At 39.5% G+C, this 18845-nt stretch overlaps 1 protein-coding gene across 1 annotated transcript in view; it reads right to left on the bottom strand.

Moving 5' to 3' along the window:
• Window positions 1–12612: 12612 nt before the first annotated feature.
• Window positions 12613–18845, bottom strand: part of LOC115589408 (obscurin-like) — a 68374-nt gene continuing 62141 nt past the window's right edge. The window contains exons 9-12 of the mRNA XM_030430250.1: window positions 13248–13321; window positions 13091–13102; window positions 12907–12969; window positions 12613–12634 (exon numbers count right to left, since the gene is read on the bottom strand). Of these exons, the coding sequence (XP_030286110.1) occupies window positions 12627–12634; window positions 12907–12969; window positions 13091–13102; window positions 13248–13321 (157 nt within the window). The 3' untranslated portion in view covers window positions 12613–12626. The remainder of the gene's footprint in view (window positions 12635–12906; window positions 12970–13090; window positions 13103–13247; window positions 13322–18845) is intronic.

Here is an 18845-nt window from a genome sequence, read left to right on the forward strand (position 1 = left end):
TACTATGCACACTGACTCATCAAATGGGCAAACACCTAGACACCCTACACAACACACTCATTCCACCAGATCAGCTCAGGTACGTTGTCATTTGGGACAACGTAAGTTTCCACTGGACTGCTCTGGTTCGTAACTGGTTCACTGCCCACCCACACTTTATAGTTGTTTATGTCCCTCCATATTCTCCATTCCTCAATCCTATTGAGAATTGTTTTTCTGCCTGGAGATGGAAAGTTTATGACCGAAATCCACAAATGCGTATACCCCTTCTCCAAGCTATGGAAGACGCATGTGGATATATAGCAGTTGGTGCTTTTCATGGCTGGATTCACCATGCTAGGCGATGTTTCTCTTGCTGCTTGGCCAGGGAAAACATGGCTTGTGATGTGGATGAGGTGCTGTGGCCAGACCGAAACAGAGGAGAGCATGCTGCACATTTTTTTTGTTTGTTTGTTCGTTTTTTACTGTAATTGTGTACATTAAATTTTTCTGTTGTTTTGTATGTAGACCGTATATTGTTGTATATGCACTTTGTGTTGGTTGGGATGTACACTGTGTACATTGTGTTTGTGGTAAAAATAAAATATATCTGTTACAGTTTTTCTCGATTGTTTACACACATTTTCTGAAAGCATGCCTCATGCTCTCAGAACTCTACACACAAATCAAAAATCACACACACAATGGGCAAAACCCCTCAATTCTCCTGCAAAATTAAACTTTACATTCAAAACAATGTTATTTCTTCTCAAAATGGTATTTTGTTTTCAAATGACACACACAAACCATCAAATGAATAGACATTTATAAGAACCAGTTGAACACTGATGTGCTCAATGTAAAACACTATGATGAATGGAAAACACTTCTTCTTCATTCATCATAATGACTTAGGCCTTTTTTGTTCAGTTACACTTACCCCAGTCAGTACATATACATAAGTGTGATGTAAAATATTTGAGAATATTGTTTTTATACTCAGAAGACACAAATACACGGTAACAGATATATTTTATTTTTCCCACAAAAACAATGTACACAGTGTATATCTCAACCAACACAAAGTGCATATACAACAATATATGGTCTACATACAAAACAACAGAAGAATTTACTGTACACAGTTACAGTTGAAAAAATAAATAAATAAATAAATGAAAAACTGTGCAGCATGATCTCCTCTGTTTCGGTCTGGCCACAGCACCTCATCCACATCACAAGCAATGTTTTCCCTGGCCAAGCAGCAAGAGAAACATCACCTAGCATGGTGAATCCAGCCATGAAAAGCACCAACTGCTATATATCCACATGCATCTTCCATAGCTTGGAGAAGGGGTATAGACATTTGTGGATTTGTGGATTTCGGTCATACACTTTACAAAAAATTCTCAATAGGATTGAGGAATGGAGAATATGGAAGGAGATAAACAACTATAAAGCATGGGTGGGCAGTGAGCCAGTTACGAACCAGAGCAGTCCAGTGGAAACTTGTTGTTTTAGAACTGCAATTTGAGTGTAAAGCAGGAATTGTGCTTGTAGTTTAGCAGAATTGGTTCTGGGGGTTGGTGCATGAGTTAAGGCCCCCACACACCGCCCAGACGTCCAACTGCCTTATCCAACCACTCTCCGACCCCTCTGTTGCCTCTTGTCTGACCCGTTCGGCAGAAAAGTTGCATTGAACACACCGCTTCGACGTGCTGCCTACGCCACAGTAGCGTGTACGTTCTGCGCTTGCGCGAGATGCAGTCAGTATCAGTGTGGTTTGACGCCCCCCTGTGGTGATCTGTGGAAAAAGCTTTTATTTCACCTGCACAGTGACTGGAGTCTATCAAGTACACTGACTGACTTACTCATCAACCTGATGATGTTCATTTAAAATAAAGTTTAACACGTTTCATTGACCTGTCTCTGTATTAACTTAAATCACATCTCCTTATCATTGCTACCTGGTAAACTCACACTGGTACACTGTATTACCATCCTTTAAGAAGAAGAAGACTCCCTGTACAGCTCAGTGCTTCACCAGACATTGAAGACCATGCTACACACTGATTGTCTGGAGTTTAAAAGGACTGGGATGAGGGGGTTCACCTGCAGATGTTTGCCATTAGGGAAGTGGTACAGCAGTCTCTTGGGTTTGGTCCTTCAGAGTTGGTGTTTGCCCATACTGTACGTGGTCCCTTGAAGCTGTGGAGGGAGAAGTGGCTGTGTGAAGGGACGGAACACAGTTTGCTGGAATATGTCAGTAACTTCAGGCTGAATCTGCGTCGAGCTTGTGAGACAGCTAGCGACAATCTTGAGGCAGCACAGGCCTGGATGAACAGATGGTGTCGCTGTCCGGTGCTGAAGCTGCCTCACCGTCTGTTAGTCTGCTGTTGGGAAAGTCTCAGAGGAGCTGTCCAGTGCTGAAGTGACGTGACGTTGATGTCGGTGATACACAACCCATCAAACAGCATCCATATCAAGTACATCCAGATACTTTAAGACACACTGACATTAAGGGACATGATCATTGCTACAGGGCTCTGTGGCAGTTTGGCTGTGCAGTCAAAAAAGGAATTAAAAACATAACTGACAGCTTACTGCTGGAAAACAAACTGTTTATTGATGTATAAAATATTCAACAGATTTTAAAATATGATGAATATAAGATACTTTGAAGTGAAAAAATACACAGAATACCTCTCAGTTAACTTAAAAATGACAGAGAGAAAACATACATACTGTACATGCAATAGGAGATGTTGTTTGATAGCAGATTATCACTTCTATCAAAAGTCAGTGTTGACGTCTATCCTGGATCTAACACTTAACAAAGACGCTGACTTTAAAGCTGGAACCCTGCTACACAAGCTCAAACATATTGTATCAAAGTTGCATTCAATGTTTCCTACAAAAACTGAACAAAAACAAAAGGTGACAACATACCTGTAAAAATGAAAAGTAATGATGAAGTGAGTAAATAAAACAGGGATTCTGCTTCAGTAGTCTTGTGCTAAAAGAGACAATAATAAAATCCATATGAAGCCATTATTTTACATCATCTGCTAACAAATGAACTGTACAGAATACTGAGCATGTCTCATATTTCTACAGCAGTCTTATGAAATGCTGTCAGCTGTAATAAAAACTGTGTTCTTTACCTTTAACCTCACATATAATGGTTACCTTTTCACCTTGCATAGCCATCGCTCACCTTACATACTGACATTCTCTTTTGACCTTACATATTATTACACCTGAGAATATGTGTGAGTTATGATGTGACCTGAGAGTGAACTTGTGTCAGTAACAATCTGACGTGGGGTCAGCAGTGACCTTGGCTCATTTAAGGGAACTGTGTTGGTCCAGAATAAACGTTCTGTTCTCAGGACACTTATCAGTTCACTGTAGGTCTTCCTCCTCTCCTCTCTCCTTACAGACCTGGAAGAAAACCACAAAAAACAAAAGTATTGGGTGACTCAAGATGCTTTCTAACATGTTATTCTGGCTTGTATCCATTTAATCAGCTGTGGAAGATGTTACAGTATGGACGTTATACGGCAGCATTATTAACGAGAGATGATCCCGGTTTGACTTCAGAATAAACAGTTTCATCTGCTGCTGCAGGAGCTGATCTTCCTATAAATGGAGATCAGACATGGAAGTTGTCAGGGTTAACGTCTCCACTGGAGTAGTTTACATCTTTACAGAGTGAGTTATGTATAAAATGAAACACATTTTTATTAAACAATGTATATAACAAAGACAACATTACTTAAAAGAAATATGAGGCATAAAAACAATAAGTAAGAACAAACAGCTAAACCAAGACCAACATGTTGGATGATAACAGCTGCAGGTGGATGCAGACTTTACTGACCTTTCTTCTTCTTGCCTTTATTGTGGCTAAAGTCTTGGGCATACAGCCGAATGTCATCTGAAACAGAGGGCAGATCTGAGGATCTGAAGAAAATCACATGAATTCATACGGGAAAAAAAATAAATCAACACTTTTTACCCTAAAGATAGTTTCATCTACTTCCTGTATTTAGAGTACTCACCCCTCTTCCCAAAGTGTTTAAGTTCAAGTAGAGAATATGTGACGTCCTGGGATCCACCTGCAACTGAAATGTACATATTTAGTTACAGGATTTTATATCGATCACTTGGAATCAGTTCTCTTAAATCATGCAGTGGTTGCATTTCTAACGTTCACTGCAGAACCTCAAACAAATCAGAAACAGTATCTGATCCAGAGTAGAACATGTGGCACATCTAGATAACAATGATGACACATGTGCTGCAGACACAGTGATGTAGATACTTGATGAAAAAGACACTTTTTGAAAGTAACTACATCATTAATAGTCACGTGTCATCAAAGGTGATATTTTCACAACACACACTGTTGATAAGGAAATTATCTAAAGTGATGCTAACACACCTCTAAGGCTGGAGGTAAAGCAATCATTTAAGATAAATGCTAACCAGCAGTTCCAGATGTTTTGGCTTCACTTTTGGGGAGCTGTCATGTCGTCCATCTTTATATACAGTCAATGATCCTGACTCATTTGAAGTAATGGAAGTGATCTCAGTGCTGTCAACCATAAATCTGTTCACTTCAATTGAACAGGGTGTTTCTGCAATGCATGCTAATAAAAGGTATAAACTGTACCATGTTCAGTGTCTTCAGACTGATTGGCTGCAGGGTGTCCATTAACCCCTGATATATGGACACCTACTAAGTAGTTCCAGTCAAATTGACTTTTCACCGCTGTAAATCAATGCGCTCGCTGGCGTATCAAATCTGAATATTTTATTTCCAGCACTGAGTGCAGTCTGTCAGTCCTTCAGTATCCTCTGAATTCCACAGGGTGGGGACTGTAACACACAAGCTGCAGAAAGTTTACTTCCCCTCTAAATTTACTGATAAGCGAATAATCTCACATCCTGTTCGCTGTTCAACTCTCCGCTTCAGGCTGCGGCCACAGTAACGTTACACACGGCTGGTCATTTGTTTGTGAAAACCTTGCTACTGATTTGGGGACAATGACATGACTAGTTAGTTAGCTAATCGTGTTAGCTAGCATACTGTCAATTCATATTTACTGTTTCTCAACCGTATGCAATGTTATTGACTTTGAATCTTGCTAGCTTAGCGTTAGCTTTCTGGCTCATCGCTGAGCAGACCAGAATATCTCCTGCGGCCGAGTCGTATCTATGATCTGTCCTATTTACTGGAGGAGTGAACAATGTCTCCGTTGCATAAGAATCTTACGGGAGAGTAATGACTGTTCCAGGTATTAGTCAAACCCTCAGGTGTTACCAGGGAAGCTAAGTTATGGCTTGTGCAAAACTTTAGATTTTGATTGTAAAACGCATGAAAATTTAAATAATGGTCCGAATTTCTTTTCTTTGGCAAATATATATATGTATATATATGTATGTATCTTGTGTTTATAAGATTATGTTCAATGTTCACCATGTTGAGGAGAGGTGCATGTGTTGCACTGAGCCTCATTCTGATCTGTGTTGGAGCTCTCAGACTGGATCGGCCTAAAACATGAAACAAATACAAAACATTTAATATTCAGGAACATTGAATGTTTTTCTGTTCTGTTCAAACTGTGAGAAAAAAGGTTTGCACCAACCTCTTGAGGCATGTATCTGTAATAAATATGGATATTTGTTGTTACATGGTTTTGTATCTTGAGTTGTTGTACTGCTGTTCTATCTCACAGATCAGAATATGTCTGTGTATTTCAATTCAACATAAACACAAAACATCTAATAACAGAAGAAGAAGGTCTCACCCTTGGAAGGTCTGTAGCGATACAACAGGAACAGAAGAATAATAAGAACGATTCCACAAATCAGCCCAACAATCAACAGTACAGGAAATGAAGAGCGTTCAGGCCTGGACACTGCTGTAGTAAATAACACATAATAACTGTTCATGAACTTATATAGCATGTTTCTAACACTGAATTTATAAAGTGCTTCTATTAATATGACAGTTGTGTCACATTAACCGTTGTAAAGACAAAAACACACACAAAACACAAAGTTTCTTTCTCAGACAGAAACACAGTTTATATAAGGAAAATGGAAGAATCATTTGAATCCTTGAATTCATTCAGTATTCAGCTGAATGTATTTCACACAAAGAAACAGTTCACATTAAAAAGAAAATACAGCAATCATTTTAATCCTACTCACCCTGAACTGACATCCAGCTCTGTGCTGACTCTTGTCCTGAGTGTTGACACTTGTAGAATCCTTCATCTGACTTTGACACTGCAGAGATATTTAACTCCCACCTGGTGTCATTTTGAATGAGTTTCTCATTGTGATAGAAAAACACAGTGGAGTCAAATGTTTGTTTTCTTAATTTGCAGCTCAGACTAACAGAATCTCCCTCAGTCACAGGACGGGCAGGGCTCAGCAGGATCATATCTTTATCTGTTAAACAGTCAAAGAATACGAGGTTTCAGTCAGAGATCAGCTGGTTGAGGAACTTGAGAATTAGTGGATGTAGAGAGATGAGAAAAGATACATACTGGGTTATTATTTTTTGACTTTTCTCATTGATTTAACAGAAATCATTAAATCTGACGTTTTATCTTCATACACCTTGTGTGTCTTACTGATCAAGAACCCTTTCAGCTGGTGAATCTGCAACCTCACAGCTAAATGTCACTAAATCCTTCACACTGGACTTTAAATGGTGATCATGGACCTAAAAACTGAAGAACTGATCAGCCACAAATCTATATTCTATATTTATACATGGTTAAAATCACAGTGTGATTAAACACTTAACAATGTTTATTAAGTAAAAACAATTGATTACTAGAGAGATCATGAAGCAGATCCGGATGCAGCTTTCCACCCCTCTCCAACATCTACATCAGCTGATGCACTGACAGAGCTACCAGCATCATGTGAGACCCCACCCACCCTGCACATGGACTGCTTTGCCCCCTCCCATCAGGCAGGAGGCAGCGCAAAATCTGGTCGAGATTCACCAGAATGAAAAACAGCTTCTTCCCGGATGCTGTCAGGCTGCTAAACAGCTCAACAATGCTGCACCCTTGATTGCTGCACGGCTTAATGTCCATTCCCTTATGGCACATTATGAGGTTGCACCTGATGCTGTTGCACTTAAGTTACGGGCTATGACTTGAATCTTTAGTCTTAGTCTGGATGTTTAGTTTTTCTACTGATTTGTTTATATTTATACATAATTATATGCTTATATGATGTGCTTTTTTAGTAACATGTTCATGTATATATTGTAACTTGGCACCATTTTTTTCCATGTTCCTTGGTGAAGAAATGACAATAAAATGAGTCTGAAGTCTGAAGAGTGTTGGGCAGAACTCTTAACATGTCAGTGTACTGTACTCTTCAACACACAATGGGATGTTTGATGATAATGAGTAAAAGAAAAAGAAAATATAATAAAATCATACCCTGTATAGCAGAGGAGGCTCGTCCATAGAGGCAGAGGAGGTTGGTCCTCCTCTATTTTTGAGAGGCAAGAGGAAGATCAAATTTTTTTTTTAAGAAAGAGTAACTGGTTGAAATAAATCATTACCAAATCTCAGTATCATTTATAAAATATTATATATATATTATATCATTAAAAAAAGTTTCTTCTTTGGAAGAAAATCCACTTAAAACGGTTCAACAGCGACAGCTGCAGACGGAGGAGACAGAGCAGTCTGTGAGAGGAGCAGGGAGCAGGAAGGTGGGGGCTAGAGGAGGACGGAGGGCTTCTGTCCTCCGTAGGAGGGATCTCTTTCCATTGACTCAATGCATTTAAGATTTTTTCATGCTGATCTATGATTGGCTAAGATACGTAATTTGACGCGCTAAGGGAGGACGTCCTCCCTTACCAATCAGCAACCAGAATACAAGATTGACAGCAGGTTGGTCCAATAACAGTTCCCAAATTTCATTCTCACATTTATACAACCGTAAACAAAAAATACTACTATGTATTTTACAGCTTTCACTGCCAGCCATGCTCGGACAAGAAATATGGAGTTTTCAGCGATATTGGAACCGGTTTCAAGGAAATATAAGCATATTTCTGAAAGAAAAAAAACTGTTAGGAGAAATCAGAGAGAAGTTTCGTTTCTTTCGTACAGAGCAGCAACAAAGTCACTGTCGTGAGGGTCATGCATTGAGTGCTAAGATAGCATAGGGGTAGTGCAGTTACCTGCTAATCAGGTGACTGGGGTTCGAATCCTGCAAAAGATAGAAGTTTTTTTTGGTTTTTTTTGTCTTGTATATTAGCTTTTTAATGAAATGTTATTTAAAGAAGTCTTGTAAGTCATTGTTTTATTGCTTAATTTTCATTGAATATAAGAAAGTAGGGTTAATTAGTTGACTTGGATAAAATAACATGACACCGTGGACTGGTTTTCCTCCTGTCCTCCTCAATTTTTTCAGTCACCAGCCGCCACTGATCAACAGTATCACACATTTCTGTGATGATATTCTGCTACACAGCTACAGAGGTGGGAAACACATTTAAAACTCTTCAATATATAGAGGCAGAGTAAAATAAGCAATACATGTAATTCCACAGCTATATACACAATACCTTAGATCATATACTGTACATGCATTGTCCAATCTGAACCAAGACAAAGCGGCAACAAAGGTCATGTGTACACAACTACTACACTGATATAAATACTGAACATCACATAGAAAGTCACAGATGTACTCACAGAATAACCCGAGCACACCGAGCAGAGTGTGCCCCATCTTCACATCCAGCACCCACACTGTCGGCTCTATCTTATAAATGTGAGAGCAGAGTTTTTCATCAACTTCCTCATCTGAGTGCAGTTCTCACTCTGTTCTTACCTTTCACGCAAAGAACTGCAGTGGCTTTGACCACAGCATACTTTCACATGTTTATGCTTCCAGGCCACTGTAAATAAATTATAAGTTAATTTCTTTGCGAAGGTTTGTTTCTCATCCTAATTTAACATAAAAAAAGATCAGTGCATTTAATCACATTACATCACACTAACATTTCATTGTTATCTAATCTGTACATTCTATGCTGTATTTCAATGAGGGCGTGTGTTGTGTGTACACACAGTGTAGTCAGAAAGGTACCTCCACCTTTATCACATTTTGTTATGTTGTAGAATTATGCCAAAATCAATTATATTCCGTTCTCCCTCATCAGTCTACGCTCAGTGCTCAGTAACTCATGATGTCAAAGCAAGAAGAAGTCAGGACCCTTCTGGTGGACTTCATGGGACCTTATTTCAGAGAGAAAATGTACAGTAGTGATGGTGAGAGACAACAGAACAGATGGGAGCTTTCTGCTCTCTTCATGCTCACCTCTGTTCATGAGAACTGTTGTTACCCACTTCCTGTGGGTGAAGTTGTGACAAAACCCACAAAGTGAGACCATGCAAAGGGTTCTTCCTGGTCCCTCAAAATTGTCAAATTAAAAAGTAATTCAACAGTAATTATTGGACATACATACATCAACCCTGCATAGCACGAGTCCCTCCCACCCACATCTTGATGTTTATGTTATGCAAATAGAATAATAATGAGGAAAAATCAAATCATACTAACAAAATACTAAAATAAAGCGTATCTTAGCGTGAGAAGAACACGCAAAGCCAGTTCTCATCAGCATGACTGAAAATGTTTCCAGTTCCTTTTTTAGACATAAAGTAGTGATGTGGTGATGCCAAGAATTAAACAGTGACATCATTCACACCTAAAGACCCCCACACACCGCCCAGACACAAAACAAACAACCAACTGCCTTTATCCAACCACTCTGTTGCCTCTCGACTGACCAGTTTGGCAGAAAAGTCACATTGAACACATCGCTTCAACGTGCTGCCAGCTCCACAGTAGCGTGTACATTCTGCGCTTGTGCGAGATGCAATAAGCCGGTGGCTCTCGTGTTAAAGACGCTGGACTAGAGGTTTATGGACGCAACTCTCTTTACTTTCGATCAAAACGAAACTTAACTATTTCAGACAAAAACAGCTGCATACTAAACATGCAGTGAGGCATTACCAAACAAACAGATTAATTCGTGCTGACTGGCATAATAACAGCTAGTCTCATGCCAGTACTCCAAAACATGAAAACAAGAAATGACCAAACGGAAAAACCAATGCGCAGACAGTATTGCACCCCTCCCACACACCGCGCTGATTCGCTAGCACACCGCCAATCAGAGTATCCAATGGCTCAGACGGCCGACAGCCAACCTGCTCAGACTTCACATGTTGAATCGGATCAGACAACGTCCGAACGGCTCCGAAAGCTTCCGACGCAGCTGAACACACCGAACAGATTTGTTCCCGACCTCGTCCAAGTCTCTCCAAACGCTTCAGACGTCCAACGGTTGGGCTGGTGTGTTCCTGCCTTAAGAAGTGTTATTTTTCCCTTTATTCTTTCTTTTTTTCTTGTGGTAGCAACTGAGTCGAGTAAAGCATGGGGACATTTTGAGCTGCAAAAGAGTCAAAGAACATGAAACGTTTAAGATAAGAGAAGTTGACAGAGTTATTGTTACTTAGAGAGAACTACAACTCTTTGAGAATGAGGCTCACAGGTAACCTTGACTTGGCATCCTGGGACTTCACTACAGCCGCCCTCTCTCAGAGGTAAAAAGGAGCACATGCATTGTGTCAGTATCAGTTAGTGTGGTTTGACGCCCCCCTGTGGTGATCTGTGGAAAAAGCTTTTATTTCACCTGCACAGTGACTGGAGTCTATCAAGTACACTGACTGACTTACTCATCAACCTGATGATGTTCATTTAAAATAAACTTGAAGATGTTTCATAGACCTGTCTCTGTATTAACTTAAATCACATCTCCTTATCATTGCTACCTGGTAAACTCACACTGGTACACTGTATTACCATCCTTTAAGAAGAAGAAGACTCCCTGTACAGCTCAGTGCTTCACCAGACATTGAAGACCATGCTACACACTGATTGTCTGGAGTTTAAAAGGACTGGGATGAGGGGGTTCACCTGCAGATGTTTGCCATTAGGGAAGTGGTACAGCAGTCTCTTGGGTTTGGTCCTTCAGAGTTGGTGTTTGCCAATACTGTACATGGTCCCTTGAAGCTGTTGAGGGAGAAGTGGCTGTGTGAAGGGACGGAACACAATCCGCTGGAATATGTCAGTACCTTCAGGTTGAAACTGCGTCGAGCTTGTGAGACAGCTAGTGGCAATCTTGAGGCAGCACAGGCCCGGATGAACAGATGGTGTCGCTGTCCGGTGCTGAAGCTGCCTCACCGTCTGTTAGTCTGCTGTTGGGAAAGTCTCAGAGGAGCTGTCCAGTGCTGAAGTGACGTGACGTTGATGTCGGTGATTCACAGCCCATCAAACAACATCCAGATCAGGTACATCCAGATACTTTAAGACACACTGACATTAAGGGACATGATCATTGCTACAGGGCTCTGTGGCAGTTTGGCTGTGCGGTCAAAAAAGGAATTAAAAACACAACTGACAGCTTACTGCTGGAAAACAAACTGTTTATTGATGTATAAAATATTCAAAAGATTTTAAAATATGATGAAGATAAGATACTTTGAGGTTAGAAAATTCACACGATACCTCTCAGTTCACTTAAAAATGACAGAGAGAAAACATACATACTGTACATGCAATAGGAGATGTTTGATAGCAGATTATTACTTCTATCAAAAGTCAGTGTTGACGTCTATCCTGGATCTAACACTTAACAAAGACGCTGACTTTAAAGCTGGTACCCTGCTACACAAGCTCAAACATATTGTATCAAAGTTGCATTCAATGTTTCCTACAAAAACTGAACAAAAACAAAAGGCGATAACATAACTGTAAAAATGAAAAGTAATGATGAAGTGAGTAAATAAAACAGGGATTCTGCTTCAGTAGTCTTGTGCTAAAAGAGACAATAATAAAATCCATATGAAGCCATTATTTTACATCATCTGCTAACAAATGAACTGTACAGAATACTGAGCATGTCTCATATTTCTACAGCAGTCTAATGAAATGCTGTCAGCTGTAATAAAAACTTTGTTCTTTACCTTTAACCTCACATATAATGGTTACCTTTTCACCTTCCATAGCCATCGCTCACCTTACATACTGACATTCTCTTTTGACCTTACATATTATTACACCTGAGAATATGTGTGAGTTATGATGTGACCTGAGCATGAACTTGTGTCAGTAACAATCTGACATGGGGTCAGCAGTGACCTCGGCTCATTTAAGGGAACTGTGTTGGTCCAGAATAAACGTTCTGTTCTCAGGACACTTATCAGTTCACCGTAGGTACTGAGGTGTTTTCAACAGCGTCTCATCTTCTGCTCTGAACCTCCCTTTGTGTCTTATTATCATAGTATTCTATAAACTGAGACTTTCTCTGTAGCTCTTTGTCAGACTCACCCAGAACGCCCTGATGTGAAGAGCGCTGACCTTTCAGCTGAAACAGATTGACTCTATTATTCTCTATTTTTTCTTTTTCACTATTCTAACACAAAAGACAATCATTTGTTGATTATTCTTTTGTTTGTTCACTTTTCTAAGAGGGGAAATAAGAATTTCCTCCACATCAACAATTTTCCTCTCCACCTCTCTTCTTACAGACCTGGAAGAAAACCACAAAAAACAAAAGTATTGGGTTACCCAAGATGCTTTCTGACATGTTATTCTGGCTTGTATCCATTTAATTAGCTGTGGAAGATGTCATTAGAATATGGGCGATATGCGGCAGCATTATCACCAAGAGATGATCCCGGTTTGACTTCAGAAAAAACGGTTCCATCTTCTGCATCACATGAATCCATACAGAAAAAATATAAATCAATACTTCTTACACTAAAGATATTTCTATTTACTTCCTGTATTTAGAGTACTCACCCTTCTTCCCAAAGGTTTTAAATTCAATTAAAGAATATGTGGCGTCCTGGGATCCACCTGCAACTGAAATGTACATATTTAGTTACAGGATTTTATATCGATCACTTGGAATCAGTTCTATTGAAACATTCAGTGGTTGCATTTTTGATGTATTGTTCATGTTAATAAAAGGTATAAACTGTACCATGTTCAGTGTCTTCAGAGTGTTTGATTGATTCATACAGACAGACATCACGTACAGAGCAGGAAACAAGACACAGTGAGAGTCATCTTTTTAATTAAATGATACAAAAAAAAAGGCATATATATCTTAAGTATATGAGATTAATTTCAATGTTTACCTTGTGGAGGAGAGTTGTATGTACTGCACTGAGCCTCATTCTGATCTGTGTTGGAGCTCTCAGACTGGATCGGCCTAAAACATGAAGCAAATACAAAACAGTTGATAAACAGGAACATTGAATGTTTTGCTGTTATGTTCAAAATGTGAGAAAACAGTTTTGCACCAACCTGTTGAAGCATGTATCTGTAAAAAAGGTGAAGATTTGTTGTTACATGGTTTTGTATTGTGAGTTGTTGTACTGCTGTTCTATCTCATCAGATCAGAATGTGTCTGTATTTCAATTCAACACAAACACAAAACATCTAATAATAGAAGAAGAAGGTCTCACCCTTTGAAGGTCTGTAGCGATACAACAGGAGCAGAAGAATAATAAGAACGAATCCAAAAATCATCCCAACAATCAACAGTACAGGAAATGAAGAGCATTCAGGCCTGGACGCTGCTGTAATAAATAACACATAATAACTGTTCATAAACTTATATAGGATGTTTCAAACTCTGTATTTATAAAGTGCTTCTATTAATATGACAGTTGTGTCACATTAACCATTGTAAACAAACACACACACAAAACAGAGAGTTTACGTAAAGAAAACGCAGCAATCATTTTAATCCTACTCACCCTGAACTGACATCCAGCTCTGTGCTGACTCTTGTCCTGAGTGTTGACACTTGTAGAATCCTTCATCTGACTTTGACACTGCAGAGATATTTAAGTCCCATCTGGTGTCACTTTGAACGAGTTTCTCATTGTGATAGAAAAACACAATGGAGTCAAATGTTTGTCTTCTTAATTTGCAGCTCAGACTAACAGAATCTCCCTCAGTCACAGGACGGGCAGGGCTCAGCAGGATCATATTTTTATCTGTTAAACAGTCAAAGAATACGAGGTTTCAGTCAGAGATCAGCTGGTCGAGGAACATGAGAATGAGTGGATGTAGAGAGATGAGAAATTATACATACTGGGTTTTTTTCTTTGACTTTTCTCATTGATTTAACAGAGATCATAAAATCTGACGTTTTATCTTCATACACCTTGTGTGTCTTACTGTTCAAGAACCCTTTCAGCTGCTGAATCTGCAACCTCACAGCTAAATGTCACTAAATCCTTCACACTGGACTTTAAAATCACAGTGTGATTAAACACTTAACTATGTTCATGAAGTGAAAACAATTAATTACCAGAGAGATCATGAAGCAGAGTGTTGGGCAGAACTCTTAACATGTCAGTGTACTGTACTCCTCAACACACAATGGGATGTTTGAAATAATAAGTCAAAGAAAAACAAAATATAATAAAATCATACCCTGTATAGTGATGTTGACTGCGTTGCTGAACTCTCCTGATCCAGACTCACACCAGTACACTGCACCACTGCATCTGTTTCTCTTTAGTTTGCATGTAGATCCAGTCATTGTCCCCCAGATGGTGCAGTCTGACAGGTATCTGTCCTCAGGTGATAACCTCTTCACTCTCCACTCAGTAGAGTTTCCCTCACAGCTCAGTGAGACAGAGTCAGAGGTGAAGTGTTGAGCTCTGTCAGGACTCACTGTGAGAGACGCTGATGAGTGAAAATCTGAAAAACAACATGTGATAAGAGGTCAAACAGAGCACAGAGATCTTTAGATATAAAATGCTTCAGTAAGTTCAGTATTTTCTTAAAATTAGGATTTCTGCCTTGAGCTCTTGCTACCATTCTGAGTAAGTTATGTGATTGGCAACCAAGTGACTACAGCAGCTGTAAGCAGTAAAACGAATGTAATTATCCAGACTAAAAGTACTTTTTGCTAATTAGAGTAAAGTTTTAGCCAAGATATATCTCTCTCTGTTTTATTTTAAAGAGTGAGGACAGAAACAAACAGGTAAATTCCACCCAGTAAGGTGTGAAGTTTAGCTTGATGCTAATGAGAGAGACAAGATCATAAGACCACAGTAAATTAATATCCTGTTTTCCAAGATACTGTATGTTTATCATCATTTAGAAAAAAGATGAACAGAGTTGATATAACATCGGTTTCTTAAGAGATAGAAACAGACTGACCTGCAGACCAGACAAACTTAGGTTTACTGTAATCAGTGTAATACACTGGATCTCCTCTTCCAGCTCTGCACACATATCCTGCTGTGTGTGTCTGTCCATGAACAATGTAGGAATCCTGTTCAGTCCCACTGCTGCTGCCAGGTAGCAGATCATAGCTGTAGGAGTTGTCTGATGGATCAGGAACAGTCTTATACCAGTAGAACCTCCATCCTGCAGATTGATCTTTAACACTGCAGTTCAGAGTTAGTGAGGCTCCAGCACTCAGCCATGATGGAGACACAGTGAGGACAAACTGGTCTTCTGTTGGAAAATGATTTTTCAGAATGAAGACATGTATTGATAGAGGATCGAATACATTCTGCACAATCAGTACATACTTATGATTTACTTTAAATATATACATGAACCAAAACAACCTGTTAATGAACTGTATAATCTTCACTTTGAAAGAAATGTGATGTGACTTACTGTCTGATACTGTCAGTTTGAAGGGATCACTCCAATCTGTTGAAGACTTTTCACTTTTCTTTCTGCCCTTACACCTGTAGACTCCACTGTGGGATGCAGAAACAGATCTAATGCTGTGTTCATGTTGATTTGAAGGTTTTTCTGAGCTGGTTGTTCTCCATTCATACTCCCACTCAGTGTCTCCTCCATCTTTGATCTCACATCTGAGAGTGATCGTCTCTCCTCTGTATATTTCAGACCAGTTTGGCTGCAGAGTCACAACAGCCTTGTTTGGAACTGTTCATGTTCAAGAATTCACAGTAAGGAAACAAAAAAGCGACACAAAGTGAGATCTACAATATGTCTTTTTTCTAATCAATCAACAAATATAACTTCTAAACATATAATGTCAAATTCACCATTTTTGTAGATAGTGACTGAATCACTGTACTCTGTGTAGTAAACTGGCTCTCCTCTTCCTCCTCTGCACCAGTAGACTCCTTCCTCTGAGACTCTGATTGGTCCAGCTGAGAGTTGAGAGGTCAGAGGTTCAGATGTTTTCTCTCCTCTGTACCAGAAGTATTTCCAACCAGATGATGATGGGTTCACAGAGCAGGTCAGGGTCACACTGCCCCCTACAGGAATGTCTATGTCATCAGCCCTCAGTTCAGCCTTTGGTCTGTTTGCTGTTTGATTTAGAACAAAGATATAAAAAAGGAAATTAATGTCATTGTGATTTACTTCAGTGGATATAGTGCAGCCCCTACAGACAAGTTAACTTGAATTGACACTCACATTTGAATTAATATTAACAATGAATCAATTCATTAATACTGGACACATACAGGTGAAACTCGAAACATTTGACTATTGTGCAAAAGTTCATTTATTTCAGTAATTCAACTTAAAAGGTGAAACTAATACATCATTTAGACTAATTACATGCAAAGTGAGATATTTCAAGCCTTTATTTGTCATAATTTTGATGATTATGGCTTACAGGTTATGAAAACCCCAAACTCAAAATCTCAGAAAATTTGAATATTGTGAAAAGGTTCAATATTGTAGGCTCAAAGTGTCACACTCTAATCAGCTAATTAATCCAAAACACCTGTGTAACATATTGTGTTCATAAGCACCAGTGTTGATAACTGCGCCTGCTGTGGCTGTGTGACGTCATGACTCTTGTATGTCCTAGCGGGCTACCGTACGAATGCGTGCGGTGTGGAAGGTAAACACAGTTCAGCTCTGTGCTCATGTGAGGTTCTTTCAGCAATACATTACAACCTGCAAAGGGTTCCTGAGACTTTAAATGGTCTCTCAGTCTGGTTCACTAGAATTCACAATCATGGGGAAGACTGCTGACCTGACAGTTGTGCAGAAAACCGTCATTGACACCTCCACAAGGAGGGAAAGCCTCAAAAGGTAATTGTAAAAGAAGTTGGATGTTCTCAAAGTGCTGTATCAAAGCACATTAATAGAAAGTTAAGTGGAAGAGAAAAGTGTGGAAGAAAAAGGTGCACAAGCAGCAGGGATGACTGCAGCCTGGAGAGGATTGTCAGGCCATTCAAAAGTGTGGAGGAGCTTCACAAGGAGTGGACTGAAGTTGGAGTTACTGCATCAAGAGCCACCAGACACAGACGGATCCTGGACATGGGCTCCAAATGTTGTATATCTCTTGCCAAGCCGCTCGTGAACAACAAACAATGTCAGAAGCGTCTTACCTGGGCTCAAGAAAAAAAAAACTGGTCTGTTGCTCAGTGGTCCAAAGTCCTCTTTTCCGATGAGAGCAAATGTTGCATCTCATTTGGAAACCAAGATCTCAGAGTCTGGAGGAAGTGTCGAGAGGCACACAATCCACGATGACTGAAGTTCAGTGTGAAGATTCCACAGTCTGTGTTGATGTGGGGAGCCATGTCATCTGCTGGAGTCATCACTGTGCTTTATTAAGTCCAGAGTCAACGCAGCCGTCTACCAGGACATTTTAGAGCACTTCATGCTTCCTTCTGCAGACAAGATTTATGGAGATGCTGACTTCATTTTCCAGCAGGACTTGGCACCTGCCCACACTGCCAAAAGTACCAAAACCTGAGTTCAATGACCATGACATAACTGCGCTTGATTTGCCAGCAAACTCGCCTGACCTGAACCCCATAGAGCATAGTGGGAAACCTTTTTCCTATCGAGGGCCATTTAAATTTTCATACCGTCCCTCAGGGGCTTTTTTTTTTTTTTTTTTTTGAAGGTAAGCAGCTTACAACATAATTTTGTATGGCCTTTTTAACTTAATTCCAATAACATAAATATCATGACCATTAATTAATGTTTTAGCCAATGTAAGTTTCATCCATCTCAGTGTATCTTAGTGTTTTAATCCAATTAATTGTCTGTTCCTGTTGGTTTTTATATTCACTGATGTTTAGTAGTTTAAGCAGTAGATAACCTATAATGTACCTCAATCATTTCACAGCATTCTAATGTCAAAAAATAAATAAAAAAAATCAGCCCTTTAAAATCTCATATATCAGCTTTAAATCACTCGAAAATGACAGATATGAGTTGTCTCATATAAGGTTGTCTACTATGAATCCGAGGTGAAATTGTTGAGTGGATGTCATTTTTCGAGTGATTTGAAGCTGATATGAGATTTGAGAGGGCTGTATTTTTTTTTTTCCACTTTAGAATGCTCTGAAATGATCTGAGGTACATTATAAGGTTGTCTACTGTCAATCTGAGGTGGAAATATGAAACTTACTTATCAGTATCATTATCATATCAGTGTGACCTAATGCAATGGCTGGAACTGCTTCTCCTTTGTGAGACATAATGATGTCAGATGACCAGAGCCGGCCCGAGGCATGAGCGAACTAAGTGGCATCTGTGCCCAGGGGGACAGTAGTTCATAATCTGAAAAGAAAAACTGGAAGTCTCTTACAGTATCGTTCAATGATTTCTCAGTGTATTGTGCCATGTCAGTAATCAGATCTGAGGCGGTTCTTCGAGACAAACTGACACTTTGGGACGGCTTGATTTTTTTCTGGCACGCGCAGCTCCACAGCGTCATCGAGGCACTCCACAAATTCCCCCTCGGCATGAGGTTTCAGCTT

Source organism: Sparus aurata, chromosome 10, assembly GCF_900880675.1.
Source record: "Sparus aurata chromosome 10, fSpaAur1.1, whole genome shotgun sequence".
NCBI classification, from domain to species: domain Eukaryota; kingdom Metazoa; phylum Chordata; class Actinopteri; order Spariformes; family Sparidae; genus Sparus; species Sparus aurata.